At 48.7% G+C, this 14,883-nt stretch overlaps 1 protein-coding gene across 1 annotated transcript in view; it reads right to left on the reverse strand.

Annotated features, from left to right (window-relative positions):
- The window catches only part of CTNNBL1 (catenin beta like 1), a 170,546-nt gene that overhangs the window by 94,982 nt on the left and 60,681 nt on the right, over positions 1–14,883 (reverse strand). The window contains exons 5-6 of the mRNA XM_070051853.1: positions 7,353–7,450; positions 938–1,031 (exon numbers count right to left, since the gene is read on the reverse strand). Coding sequence (XP_069907954.1) covers positions 938–1,031; positions 7,353–7,450 — 192 coding nt within the window. The remainder of the gene's footprint in view (positions 1–937; positions 1,032–7,352; positions 7,451–14,883) is intronic.

The following is a 14,883-nucleotide window of genomic DNA, read 5'->3' on the forward strand; positions in this document are numbered from 1 at the left end:
TTAGATAACAGACAGTGATGCCAAATTGTGGATCTAGACCAGAGAGCTAACCCTCAAATTACAGACTGCTTTGTGCTCTCTTCCCCGGCTCCCGAGTGCCCGTATTTCCCCCTCTTTATGAGAATCCTCACTGCAGAGTCAAGAACTACCAGAGGAGTCCATGGTAAACACACAGCGGCTGAAGGAAATCTAATCTCAGCAAAACGTCTGCTCCTGCTGGGCCTCCCTCACTTCTCAGCTCTGCTGAGAGATAGGCCATCTCTGCCTGCACCTTCCGGCCAGCGAGCGGAGACAGAGACGAATCCCCAAGAGCACATTCTAGCAGGCTCTCGGCTCGGCAACTTCCCAGGGGGGAAGACTGGGGAGACTTGAGGCAGAGCAGGAAAAAGAGAGTTTGAGCAGGAATCCACTTAAACGAACATGTGAAGTAGGGACAGCCAAGTATACAGCCATCTATACACGTGGAGAGAAAGGCACACTCACGCTTTGTCAAAGAAAACATCCTATCAAGGTACACAGCTGCCCAAAAATCTCTACTTCCACCAAAGGAAAGTGATAAGAAAAACCAACAAAAACTGATGAAAAAAAATTTTAGAAGATATACTTTTCCAAAGCAAAAAAGCAAAACAGACAAAAAATAAACAATGCACAGATTTCATTCTAACTTCTGGAGCCCAGGGCCTGCTCGGGGAGCCAGCAGCTGCCATCTAGGTGACCACTTCCTGGATCCCTGCTGTTACTGCCTGCGCGCTGAACCAGAGCTGCAGCACCGTGGGATTTACACAGGGTCTTCATTTCTGGAAAGGCAGTTTGGGAGCAGAAGGAAGAAAACCACTCCTGCTGTCGACTCTCTCAGGAAGGAGGAAGGGAAGGCAGCACTGGACCCCCCAATGCAAGCACTAAGAATCTCAGGGGCAATGGGCACTCTTCCCCTCACCTAGAGTGTTGTGGACGCCGTCGGCCTCCTCTCTGACAGACTCATCCAGCCGCTCCAGGTTCTGCACCAGCAGTGCCACCACCTGCCCGTCCACCTGCAGGAACAGGGAAGCAAAAGAAGAGAGGGGCAAGCATCACAAAACAGCCCGCAAAATGCCCCATCCTGAGAGCCACAAAGTAAGTAAATGACAGCAAGCACAGTTCTCAACCCACTCTCCCATTGCATTGTCTCCCGTGAGCCCTCACTGACCTCCAGTCAATGAGAGGGCAGGCTCCTATCCTAACTGAACCTAAGTAAACCGAAGCTTAAGGAGACAAAGCAGAACCCAAGGTCACAGGGTCAGCGATGGGCAGCACCAGCACTTGAACCTAGACCTTCTGAAAGCCAGCCCACTATCTTCCTCCTCTGGGTAGTACTTAACCACCTCACAAGAACGCCATCACAAGCCAGGTGAACAGTTCACTTGAACCCAAACACGGTTCTGGACCCTGGCACCAAGACATTTACTAGCCACACTGACCTCAAAACTTAGGGTTGAACTTAAACCACCCCTAACTCTCCATGCTAAGCTTTTAGGATACTATTACATCTAAAGATTCCTAGTTCCCTCTTGAAAAGAATATCAGCATGACAAAGTACCGTATAAAACAGTGACCATTTTTCTGTTAATTCATTTGATTAACGAAACATTTTTTGAGACAGGTAGGAAACTGCCAGTAGCCACAGCAAAGAGCTGACATTTGAGAGGTTGGCGACTCAGCCAAGACCCCCAGCTACTGGGGGATGGGGTAGGGGTGAGGAGGACAACAAAGGCATATCCAGGCCTCCTCTTTCCTGAGTACAGTAAAGCTGGCACTACTTTGCACCACCTCCAGGGGGTCTGGGGAATACCCTGAGGTGCACCAAGGACGCTAAGGAAGCACTTGGTTCTCTGCCCTAAGAGGTGATCGTCCATCCTGGCAATCCGGGAAGCAAGTTCTAAGCAAGTTCACAGTGCGCCCTCGCTCTCGTGCAGGAAATGGGCAAGTGTGAAGATGAAGTAAGCACAGGTGACATGCCTTACCGTGCATCCGGCTCGAAAACCCACGGGGAGAGCTTGCCTCTAGCTCTTGTCCCTCTGACACCCGATGCCTCACTATTCACAACCCCCCTGGCTTAGAGAAGGCCAAGTCCCCCAAAGGCCGGCACATCGTCTCATTCATCTCCGCATCTCCTTCCAGGTCTACTGTTAGACACAGCACACACAGAACATTTTGCTGGATTTACATACACAGAAGAAATACCTGCTTTATGTACAACTGGCTCATGTGATACACACACACACACACACACACACACACACACACACACACAGGGCGCCCTTTACTCTCATGGGATTCTCACAGCTTTTATAGGTGAGAAAATAAAGGCTTGAAGGGTCATTAGCCTGGCCACAGTCACAAAAGTGGTGACACAGGTGATCAGCTCTGGAAGACGACTTTTTCCCATTATGCCCTGTTCCTTCCACAAGGGGGGAGAAGAAAGGAGAGGGAAGAAAATGATCTCAACCAGATGACACCTCTGAGGACGTGGGTGGGAGGCACTCGAGGGACCCGATCCAGACTGAGCCTGCGGAGGGAAGCAGTGGCAAGAGGGACAGGTCTGGAGAGGCGGCCTCTGGACTCATCTCAGGGAGGGTGAAGGGGAACATCTGGACAAGGGGAGGCTGGAATTACCAACTCATGTGCCGGATCTGCATCACAAAGGACCTCCACCTCTCTCAGCCTTCCTCAGGGGCCCTGTGTGAGGCACCACGTGGGGTGCCTGCGGGAGGGGACGGTGGTGCCAGGCTTGCAAGTGCCTGTCCACACACTAACAGCCTCTCCCCCTCTCGCTCTCAAATCTCACAGCCAGCAAAAGCTTCACCAAAGAAATCCACTGCCGTGTTTTCCTTAATTAATTGGACAATTTGGGTATGTGAGAGAAAACAGGAAAACATCTGCGGGGAAAGTGGGAGCCATGTCACAGTTTGTTTTTCCCTAACCCACCCTGATTGACTTGTAATCTCCGTGCATCCGAAGGCAGCAGGCGCCGCGGCCCCACAGGGCATCACGCTGCCTGTCAGTTCTGCAACTGCTTCCCCAACGCCAACCGCTCATCGCAGCTCTATCTGCATTCTTTTTCTTCTCTCTTCCTTGATTCTTAGTTATGTTTCCCATCTCTGCTGTCTGCAAAGTGCTGGGGACAGTGGCAGCTGGCAGCGTGCTGAAATCCTAGAGCTGAGTGGTTATGGATAATGGGTATCTGACTGGGGGAAAATCTTTCTTCTTGCTACGGAAATCTAACGTCTAACAGGCAGCCTTTTAAGCTTGCAAAGTGTGAAACTTTATGTTTAGCTGGGTTAACTGCAATTTTATCTGATTGCGGGAGGGCCAAAAGCAGTCAAAATACATTTAGCTCACAAAACCCTTGGAAAAATATTGATATTATGCATAGCTCTGGATATCGCCTCGTAAGAAGCACAACTTGGCATCCGTCCCCCTCCCTCTCACCCCTTGGGTCTACCTCCAGTGTTTTGGACCTGTGACTAAGTCTGAAATTATAAACAAATCCCGCTCAGGGATTAAAGCATCAGCCAGAACAACATTGGCCTTGGAAATCAGCACTGTCTTAGGCCTGACATTTTCTGATAAGTCAGTGGTTATTTATGCTTGTTAGCAGGTTCCCCAAACAATATTCCAGCAGGTCCTCCAGAGATAAGGTCAAGGGCATGATCATACCTCTTTTTCCACTTGACCAAAGAGACGGATATAAGAGAAGAGGAGGAACTAAAAAAGAGAGAGATGAGAGGGGTTGGAGGAGGATTCTTTTTCTAGCTGGCACAGTCTGGAATATGCTTTCTGAAGAGGTAGGTTGGAGTGTTTCTACCAACTAGGAGCTAAGACATTTCATATTCAAAAAATAAAACCTCACAACCACTGAGTGCAAAACTCAAGCCTGCTGCAACCTAGCTACTAACAGTTTAGCTTCCAATCTCACCCCTACCCAAAGCCTTTATCCACACAGCTGCTTCAATGGTCTTTCGATCAAGTTCAGCCAGACTGCGCTACCACTGTTGTCTCTCACCCGGCACAGTGCCCCATGTGGGCCAGCCTTGGCCTTATGCCGTCCCTCCTCCAGAGGCTGTCTGCCAGGGTGGTCCTTTCTCTGTTCCTTCACCATGGCAAACTCATTCTGGACTTAACCCTTTTGCCCTTATTCCACCTTGCTCTTCATCTCTCTGGATGGCTGGTTTCTTCTCGTCATCCAGAACTTGGGCCTTTCCGGACAATTGAACCTAACTTGATTTCCTGGCCATGCGACATCACATCCATCTGTTTTCATTCTCTGTAGAGCAGACAATCACATCTGATGGTTCCTTATTTACTTATTTACGGTTTCTCCCATCACTGGAACTGAAGCCCCACAAAAAAAAAAAAAAAAAGGGGGAGAATTTGTCAGCTTTGTCCACAGCTATACTCATCATACCAGTTCCAGAATCAGGAACACATCAAGCACACAGTAAACATCTGGTGAACGAATACACAAATGGAGTTTGCTTAGGAATGAACACAGATGAAGAGGAGAACATCCCTGGAGCTGGGGAGGGCTACAATCCAGAAATTTCCCAAATACCCTTATGGCAACACAAACCTGCAAAGCTGGGCCTCACATGTGCTACACAAATCCTCCACGTTGCCAGCCCAGTCCAAGCCCTCGGAGTTTAGCAGCAAGGAGGACTGGCTGAGGGCAAGAACAGGGGTGTGGGGCAGTCTCCCGGCTGTCCACATAAAGCCACCTCTGTGAATATCTTCATAGCAAATAGCGGCTCCAGCCATTCTGGCCAGCTTCACAGCCCAGCCACGCCACCAGCTGCTCTGGCTATGACATCTCCCACACCTTTCAGGGTGACCACTGTCCCCTGAGGCTCGGCAGTCTCTCCCTACCAGTCCCTAGCTGAGGCGACAGCACACAGAAGCTCACGGCCCTCACAGCTACTTCCAGCCTTCTGCCTCATGTTTTAGTGCTTATGTCTTCTCCCCTCCCCCGCGCCACTTTAATTCTCGAACTAAACCTCCATCCTCACCTCTCTTATTTAGGTCCATGCCATCCAAATCTTGTGGGTTTTTTTCCCCCTATTTGTATAAAATGTTTTCTAAAACATTTTCTGACCTAAAAAACACATTTGTGAAACTTCAACACTGCAGACCTCTTACAGTGCGGCAGACGATACAAGTAACTCTAAGTGGACATTTACTGAGAACTCAGTATCTGCCAGGCATAAGCCCCCTGCAGCAGGCACAGTGAACAGTTCCTGGGGGTTCACTCTGCCAGTGACGCAGGAAACGTCTCGCCTCGTCCTCACTCTGCTGCTGTGAGACAGGCACTGCCGTCACCTCCATTTCACGAGCAGAGCCTGCAGAGGTCAGGCGGCCTGTCCCAGGACACACAGCTGGGAGGTGACAGGGCACTGCCGACCCCTCCGCTGATGGGGACGACACGTCAGGAAAGACAGCTATAAGCAGATGTTTACAATCCAATGCGACAAGGGCCAGGACGCACGAAGTGCCAGGGGAATACGAAGTCTGCTGAGGCAAGGGGGCTGGAAACTCCTGAGAGAGCAGCCCAGGCTTCAGCGAGGCTGTAAGGGAAGAGCAGGAAGAAGCCAGGCAGCCCTGAGAAGCCAGGCCTGCCAAGCGTGAGGCCAAGTGTGAGCAAGGACAGGGACTGCCTGCAACCCGCAGGTGCACGCGCAGGCCAGCGAGGAGGAACATGACTGCATCTGATCACTGCCCACAAGGAGCGCAGCGAGGCAGGAATGGCCGCCAGGGCCGCACAGCCTCACCTTTCTGGCTCTTGCTACAAAGCACAGACACCCATCTTCTGCCTGAGTAACAGCGGTGGGTCTGAACCAAACTCGAAAACCCCAAGGATCCCCATGACTGCCACGCCAGCATTCTCTCCCCACGTGCAGCTCTGTTGCTTGGGACTTCCGACTGGGAGAGCGAGCGAGCCAACACACTGCGAAGAGCTTGCCACAATCACTTCTGCCACGTGCCCTCCAACCCCTGCTTGTGCACTTCCACGTCCCTGACACTGGCCTCAAATTAAAATGACACAGACAACGCAACCTGGTAACATGAGCACACTAAGATTTCTTCCTGAACGTGGCACGAGGGTAGAAGAAAATAGATGGAAGACCGCCTGCCGGTTCTGCTCTGCTACTGACTGACGGCTTTGGACCGGCCGCAGACAAACACAGGATATACTGGAGTCCGGGGATATGCCTGGTATCTGTGATTCACACCAGCACCACCAGGATAAAGCTGTACGAGTCAAAATCTTAAAATAATGTAACAATAATAACAATAAAAATGAAACAAACAAACAGAAAAGCCTCTACTGCAGCTATACCTAATGGCTCCCCAGGCTGGGGAAGAACTGTTTCTTTCCAAACAAACAATAAAATCTGCAAGATTCAGCTTCTATTGGTGGGCTTGGCAACACAGAAAACACAAAAGGGGCTTTTGTGGGAGCCGCTGTTCCTCGGTGTGTCTGACACGCAGCTGCCGGGCTGGCTGCTCCTTCTCATCTTCTCTATTCACACAGGCCAAGGGCGGGAATTACAATCAGCCCGGGAAGCAGGCAGGAAGGCCTGTCCAGGGCCACTGTAATTAACCTCCGCAAGGAAAGACCGCACAAATGACACGGCGGGGACACGGTGCTGGAGCAAGCGCCACAGGCACCCCTCAAATGCTCCTCAAAACCCCCCGACAGCATCCTTTCCACCCTGCACAGTGGTTCAGAGAGAAAATGAAGGCCTTGAATTCACCAAAGTGGCAGCTCGCTCTAGGCTGGGGCTCGGAAGAAAAACGGCCCCAGAACCACGCAGCCTGCTCAGTCACACACAGCCCTGCTGGTCTCCACCCGCTCTGCGAGAGATACTTCTTCATGTGCAGGCGCTCACAACCCCTGTCACACCAAATGCCAGCAGGGGGCGTGGCATGAGGGGGTGGACTCCTGGGGTCCAGGGCATTTAGCAGAAAGCTGAGGAGGCCTGGGTAGTGTAGCAGTGGGGTCTCAGAAGCATTTGGGGGCCCAGTCCCACTTGTTCTGATTCAGAAAGTGGCCTAGCCAGTACCCAAGGGGCTTCTACCACCAGCAGCTGCAAGGATCTTCGATGAATTCTGTGAACTGCATTGAAATCAGTCCTTGCAAACATTTCTTAGCAGGGAGAAAAAGCAGCAGAAGCGGAGGCCAGTGCCAAGAAGAAAGCTGCTGGGGACATGGACAGAGTTCCACAGGCAGCGTCAAGGTACAGGGCCACTCAGAGATAGCGGTGCTGCCGCCAATGCTGACCCACATCCCCAAAAGCCCCGGGGGTCGTGCAACTTACCAGGGCGTCGATGAGGACTTCTGCTCCCTCTTCACTCTCATGGAGCGTGTCGATGTCCGTGAGCTCCTGCAGCAAGTCGACCACTGCTATGGACACATGTATAACTCGTTAAGGGCACCACGTGCACACGGACACTCTACTGGCATTTGACACACGTCTTTTGTTCCCTTCTGTTTCCTCATCAATTGCTTTATCACCACTTCTCTTTAACACACTCCGGTGTCATTAACATCTCCCCAACACGCTTCCCTCCACAGTGGGTATTCACTAAATGCCGCGAGCATATTCGCTCAGTCTCCCTCCTTACGCTGCCTTCCTCACGACTTAGCCTGTAGGTGTTCTGCATTCTCATCAATTTCAAAACTTTAAATGGATCACTTGGTGGGGGGGGGGGGAGGGGGGGGGTGACATCTTTTCCAGTGAGAAATAGGCCGCCATCCTTCACCCACCCTCTCTCCCAATTTGAATTCTTGACACTCGGGATAATGCTGAGAGCCTCGTACGGGTCACCTGTGAAGGCAGTGATGACTTCGGAGGCGATGCGGCTGGTGCTCACCAAGGCGTCCTCAGAGATCAGAGCGTGACAAAACTGGCTAAAATGCGGAGGGAATGATCTCCGGGAGATCGTGCTAGGCCTGCAGCCCCCCTGCCCCTGCCCCCCAATGCCATAATGGACTAAGAGGCAGGCAAACTACGGGGACACTAGGTGAAACAGGAGAGATGGGAGCAAATGGGAAAGGAAGCTCACGGAGCGAGACAAAGAGCGAAGCTTGGAGACTGGAAGACAAACATCTATCCACACTTCCCTTCCTTATCTGCAATCTTGCAACCTCTCCCACTCTTACACACATGAATGTGTGTGCACACACACACACACACACACACACACGCCCTGCTGGGTTAACCCATGTTTACTGAATGCTCACGATGAAGAAAACACCGGGAAACTGATAAAGCCAAAGCCATTCTTCCCTCTGGGCCTCGGTTTCCTCGTCTGTACAATGAGGAAGCTGGATCATCAGAGGCAGGTTAGAAACCTGTGCACCGCAGGCACTGACCAGCGTGGAACAAACGAGGAACACAGTGCGGACTGCAGTGCTCCTGAGAAGCAGCCAGTGAGACCGAGCCGGGAAGTCAGAAGGATCTGCTGAAGCCAACCAGCCACAAAGGAGGCAACTGAGGACATGAGCGCGGCCAGGCTGGGAACCAAAACCAACTGACTGCAAGCAGAGATGCTAGGGTGTGCAAAGGAACCTGTGGATAAGAAGGGAGAGAGAAAACTGGAACTACAGGAGAACACGCCTGGAAAACCAAGCTAACGCTGAGTGAGCAGCAGCTGGCAGGCGGTTGGGAGTCAGGCCTGAAGCAGGAAGACCTATTCAAAAGCTACTACAGACTGTGGAGCCCAGCAGGGAGACGAGGTCACGGCCAGGGCAGTTTCATCAGATCTGAGTGAACGTGAAAGTTGCAGGACATATTAACAAGAGCGACAGGACTTGCTAACTGATGTTCTGCGAATTTTTATGAATGTCTTTTGCTGAAAAATAAAATTACTCAGAGATTCCATTTACTCATCTCTAACTGACCAGCTGACTGGCATGAATAAGTAAGTTAGTTTCCCATGTCTTACTCTTTCTCTTTTAAATATTTATTGAGAGGGAGGGGAAAGGGAGAGGAAAAAGAGGAAGGGTAGGAAGGAGGGAGGGAGAGGGAGGAGGAGGGGAAACTCCCATCCTCTGGTTTACTACAAAACTGCCTGGGAGCCTGAACTCAATCCAGGTCTCTGACATGGTGGCAGGGACCCAGCTACTTGAGCTTCATCTGCTGCCTCCCAGGGTGCTCAGTAGCAGGCAGCTAGATTTGGGTGCAGAGTGAGAAGGACTCAAAGCCAGGCACTCTGACACGGGATGTGGGCATCTGATCTGCTGTGTCAAATGGCTGCCCCACTCCTCCACTTGTAAAGAGAGTCACACAGAATATGAGAATGCTATAAAACAAAGTATATAAAGAGCTCAGGGGTCTCTGGACAAAAATCCTTCCTGCTTAAAGCCTTCATTAACAAAGCACCCAGAAAGCTGTTGGCACGAAACACCATGTGTCACACTTGACACGAAAGGAAACCAAAACAAAAACAATTAGACTCCATTTAAAAAATATATCAACCAAGATACCAACTAACCCCTAGAAACCTTGACTGGCAGGAATTAGTAGTTCTTCTTTAAAGACTGAAATAGTCACCATCATAAATAGCCACCAGCTTTTAAAAAATAATTATTTATTTGAAAGGCAGAGTGACAGGGTGTGGGGGCTAGGGGTAGGGGGAGACATATCTTCCACCTGCTGGTTCACTCCCCAAATGGCTACAACAAACAAGGCAGAACTAGGTTGAAGCCAGGAGCCAGGAACTCTACCCATATATCCCATGTGAGTAGCAGGCCCAAGTACTGGAGCCATTGCCTTCCCAGGCACATTAGCAGAGAACTGGATCAGAAGCAGAGCAGCCAGGACTTAAACTGGCATTCCAATATGGATGCCAGCATCACAACACCTGCTTGACCCACTGTGCAACAACTTGGGCCCCCACCATTTTTGAAAGCCATCACCACGCCAGATCCCATGCTACTGAATTTTCATGGCATTTTAAGGTCAAATGTCACCACCATATTAGAGGTAAGAAAGCTCAAGCCAGAGAGAAAAAGTTATCTAAAGGTCACTGTAATAGAAAAGGAGAGTGCTAGGCCCATCTGAGTCTAATGACAGCACTTTGGTGACTATACCTCGTATTAATGCACCAGGTCAAGCGAGGCTAGATTCGGGTGAATTCTAGCTTTGGATCCTGCCACAACCATAGGAAAAGCAGCTGTCCTAGGCAGGCGCTTGGCACAGCATTTAAGATGCCCCTGGAAAACCTACAGCTCACATCGGAGTACCCGGCTGGAACTTGAACCAAAGTCTCCCAACTCAAGCTTCTACGCTCACCCTGAGAGGCAGCAGGTGAAATGGTTCCAATAGTTGGGTCCCTGCCACTATGTGGCAGACCTCAACCTCAGGGGAGTTCCCAGCTCCCAGCGTTAGCCTCGCCTAACTCCATCTGTGCAGGAATCTGAGGAGTAAACCAGCAGATGACACGCAAGATCTCTCTCTGTGCCTTTCAAACAAAAAATAAACTAACTGAAATGAAAAGAATAGCTGTCCTATATTTCTCTGATAAATTATTAAAAGCCCTAGGAAAAAGAACAAAATGTCTACACCTCCCTTTCATCCTCTTTTTAAGAGTTTATTTTTTGGAAAAGTTCTTGAATATGAGATGTAAAAACCTTATAATCCATTCACATGCTTATTTAATATGCATGGCGACATTTCATCTATCATCCATCCACTGCAGAGTCAGATGTGTAGAGGAAAGGGATGTGAATCAAGCATGCACTAAGTGGTATATTACATCCCTTAGAATAGTGCCATGGATGGTTAAATTCTTACTAACTTGCATGTGATAATTATTAAGCAGCCTCAACAGACAAGTGTTGTACAGATGGATCCCAACTTACAATTTTTCAGCTTTACCACTGTGCAACAGCAGTGTACATTCAGTAAAAATTGCATTTTGAATTTTGATCTTTTCCTGAGCTGGTGATATAGGATCCTCCCTGGTGATGCTGGCCCACAGCTCCCATCAGCCACAAGACCACAAGGTGAAACAGCCAACACCCCACAGCACTCTGTGTCACGAAGCTACCATGTTCAGTAGGTTAGAAATATTAAATGCATTTTTGACTTATGCTATCTCCAACTTAACGCAGAGTTTAGTGGGCACAATCGCTGTGTAAGTCAGAGAGTCCATCTGAAAGAGCGATCGATGAAGAGTCAGAGTGAGCTTGACCACGTGGTCAGGCAATCTTCATCTTTGCTCTGCATTCCCAGCGGGTGCACTGTCCATGCAATCTGGTACAAGCTCCTTTATCTGCTAACAGCCTAGCGTCCTCATCTGTGAAATGGGGGTGAGCTATGAGAAATAACCGAAGCCAAGTGTGTCAAGTCAAGAAAGTTAAAACACTCACAATACAGACTGCCAGTAACAATTCCCAGAGAATACCCAAAGACCTCGCCACTGCCTTTGTTTTTTGAAAAGTCTCTAAAACCCAAGACTTAAGCTAACAACAGTACAGTCCTCCCTTGCTGGGTTACAGCAGGTCGAAGGATCCAATTTTATTTCAGACGCACCTCACACATTCCGATTGATCAAGTCCCTTTCCATTCTCTACTGTCTTGTGAGCGTAATAGTGTGGTTTTCTCTGATTAGTCTTAACAATAAGCTCACCAAGGTGTCACATTAAACCTAGGGACTTTTAACAAAAAGAAAGGAAAGGAAAAAGAGTTGACAATGGTGATAATTTTATATAGGAACAGGTACATATCTGTTACCAAGAAAAGTCATTTTTTAAAATGTCTGTTCCAGGGGCCAGCTCTTTGCACACTTTCCTGCAGCTGAAGAAGGAATCAGCCACTTACCAGGTGTGATAAACATCTCATCTAGCCTGCCCCTGACTGATTTTACATAAATTTCCAGCTTTCACAAAAGAGCATTTCAGGAAGACGTAATGAGTCCATACTTGTTATCACCAACTCCTGGGTAATGCAATCTGACCCAGTAGACAGGAGGTCACTTGAAGACCAGAAAGAGGAATGAGAACTGAACCCAGAGACAGACCGACGAATGCTGAGTCCTGATGAGAAAATTCAGCATGAACGGCCGCCCGGCTCGCATGTCTTCACAAGCAGATACTGGCCATGGGTGATGGGTTTTTCCACTGTAGTTAACAATTTCATTTCACAAGGTAAAAGGCTCTCCCGTCCGAGTATAATGGGAAAACAGAGAGCCTGTCTTTCCACGAATTACTAAAACAGTTTTTGATAGCCTGTTTTGTCATGTCGAGTAGAAGGGCCACCCCACTCACTCCTTCTATACCTGCCCACTACTGGGCCAAAATGCCAGCGCAATACCAGAGAAGTAGAACAGAGCGGCTGGGCACAGAACATCATGGTTTATGGAGAAAGAGTGGTGTTACTTCTATTTTTGGGTGCTGGATATTTGTGTCTTGGCCTGATCCCACTTTGAGGCTTGGTACAGAAACTGAATGCTAATCTCATTAATCTCCAGTGAAATGTGTCCACAAGGAACAAAGTTATTAAAACAAAAACTGAACAGAGAAAGGAACAAGACACATTAAACAGATTAAAAAAAAAAGTCATTTCAAAAAGGCTTTAAGAAAACGAGCCAGTACAGAGTCAAAGGATATAACTGATTTAGTTGGGTTTTTAAAAAAATCTTCTTCTCTTTATTCCTAGACTGGTACCACGATCAAATATAGCTCAATTAATGCAGATGAATTTCAAAACACAGACAAAATGGTCTTTATCTCCTTTCAAAACAGCTGGCACACAGTACCTAGAATGAACTGGGACTTTTATTTTTATCCCAGTCCTAGATCAAACTAATATAAAAGGGCAAATACAGACATTCAACACTAAGTACTCGCTAAATGCTATGCTACAGGAGAATGACCACAGCAGACCACAGCCACCCTAACCTTCCAGGAGCACGAACTTCACCAAAAGCCCACGGCACTGGTCACAAGTCACACAGAGACGTCCTTTTCCCAATTGCCATTTTCATACTTTTTACTTACTCTGCCTTTCTCTAGAGCATATTCAACTGGCAGGGGGAAAAAATGGGTGGCTTATCGATACACATTATCAAGGAAGTCAGAGGACAGAGGAGAAAAAGAAGTAAATTCTTACAAATGCAATTTCCATTCTGGAAATATCAACATGAGTTGTTCCCAGCAAAACAACAGCTTAAGATATGCAAGTCTTGTTAGCCAGCGTTTGCAGAAACGCAATGGAGCAGTAACCAACTCCCTCCCAGTCCAATTAGTAAAAGCCCCTTAGGAGGTTCAAACCCTTCCCAGCCCTATTCTTGTTCATTAACACTGGGTCTGTAACACTAGGCACCCAGACTGCTGTACAGACTCCCTGGGACAACATGGGATGTCTCAGTTTGTTCCACTTCAGCATTCTCAGGCTCAAATTGTTGAAGTACAATCGATCCCTGCTGGTCTAAAAAAATCCCGTCTATTTCTTAGTTTCCAAACTCCTGCAGTAATCCTTCCCCAAATCCAGCTGGACAGCTCTGCAGGTCCCCCTGGCTTTCCAGAGTCTGAGAAAACTCAACAGTAAATCAGAAAGCCCCAGTGCTCATGGCCACTCCCCGAAACTATTTCACACACGGAAGAGCTGTCCCGTCAGCACCAAGGAGAATCCATTCCGACACGAACAGATTTCTCCTTTCTCACCTATTAGTAGGCAACGCACTGTCCCAAGGCCTTAAGTTAACATTACAGTGAGGCCTCATTTTTCTGAACCACAAAGGGTGGAAAGAAAGCAGACTTCTAATAAACTGGGTTTAGATTACTTGATTTTTTTATTAAAACATAGAGCATTTAGCTGGGAAGCAGGAATCATGATTACAATTTTTTTTTTAAATAAAGCCCTGGACCAGATATCATACCACATTTTTTTAAGCAGCCAGCATGACCATACCAGTTTCTACCATATGAAGAATGGCGATTTCCATTGCCAAGGTCAGGATCATGAAAATAAGCCTGAAATGCTCTCGGATCTCCACATCCATCAAAAGCTCACCCGTCTCCACTCCCTGCTCCCTTCCAGCCAGAGGTGACCCCTCAGGGCTCCGGGGCCTTTCCTCACGTGACACACACCAAGGGAAAGGAATTCCAGTGTCTTGCTCTTGACTGCACGCATTACTTCTCAGTTTCCCTAACGACACCCAACACGCTTACACGAGGAGGAGCCCGTCAAAGCCAGTGACCAACCAGGAAGACTCCAGTGACTTGTCAGTCAGAACACGGCAAATGACATACACAAACAGAAAGCTAGGACCTAGCACTACGGGGAATTTTTTTGTTGGCAGCACAAGGGTGATCAGCCACACCTGGAGCTACATCACCTCCTTGTTTTATTCCTCCTGTTCCTTTAGGAACACTGAACAAATATGGCTTAAACAAGGGCACCCAAACTGTGTTGTTGTTGTTGTAACAATACCTCGAGACCGTATGTTTACATGTACCTCTGCTTTTATTTTTCTATAAAGACACTCCAAAAGGCTCACAAAAAAATAAGGTGCTCAAAATGTTTTGATGACATTCAGGGAACATTATTTTAAAAGAGCAATATTTTGAGGCCACAGCAGCTGTTGGATTCCACCTCACGCTCCCTCCACATGTATCTGGAGTGTGGGAGTCTTCAACGCTGTGTGAGGGGTGCACCCCTCCAAGGCCCTCCCCCAAGAGGTGCGCTTCTCAGATCAGAACTCCACCTGGCAGCCAACCGACGGCTGCACTCCAACCCTCAAGGGGGGAGACGAGGCCCAGAAGCGCTGATGAGCCCTCGCCGGTGGCAACGATGCAGAGCGCCCGAATCAACTCCGAAGCAGCTTCTCACGGTTGAAAGG

Source organism: Oryctolagus cuniculus, chromosome 11 (assembly GCF_964237555.1).
Source record: "Oryctolagus cuniculus chromosome 11, mOryCun1.1, whole genome shotgun sequence".
Taxonomy (NCBI): Eukaryota; Metazoa; Chordata; class Mammalia; order Lagomorpha; family Leporidae; genus Oryctolagus; species Oryctolagus cuniculus.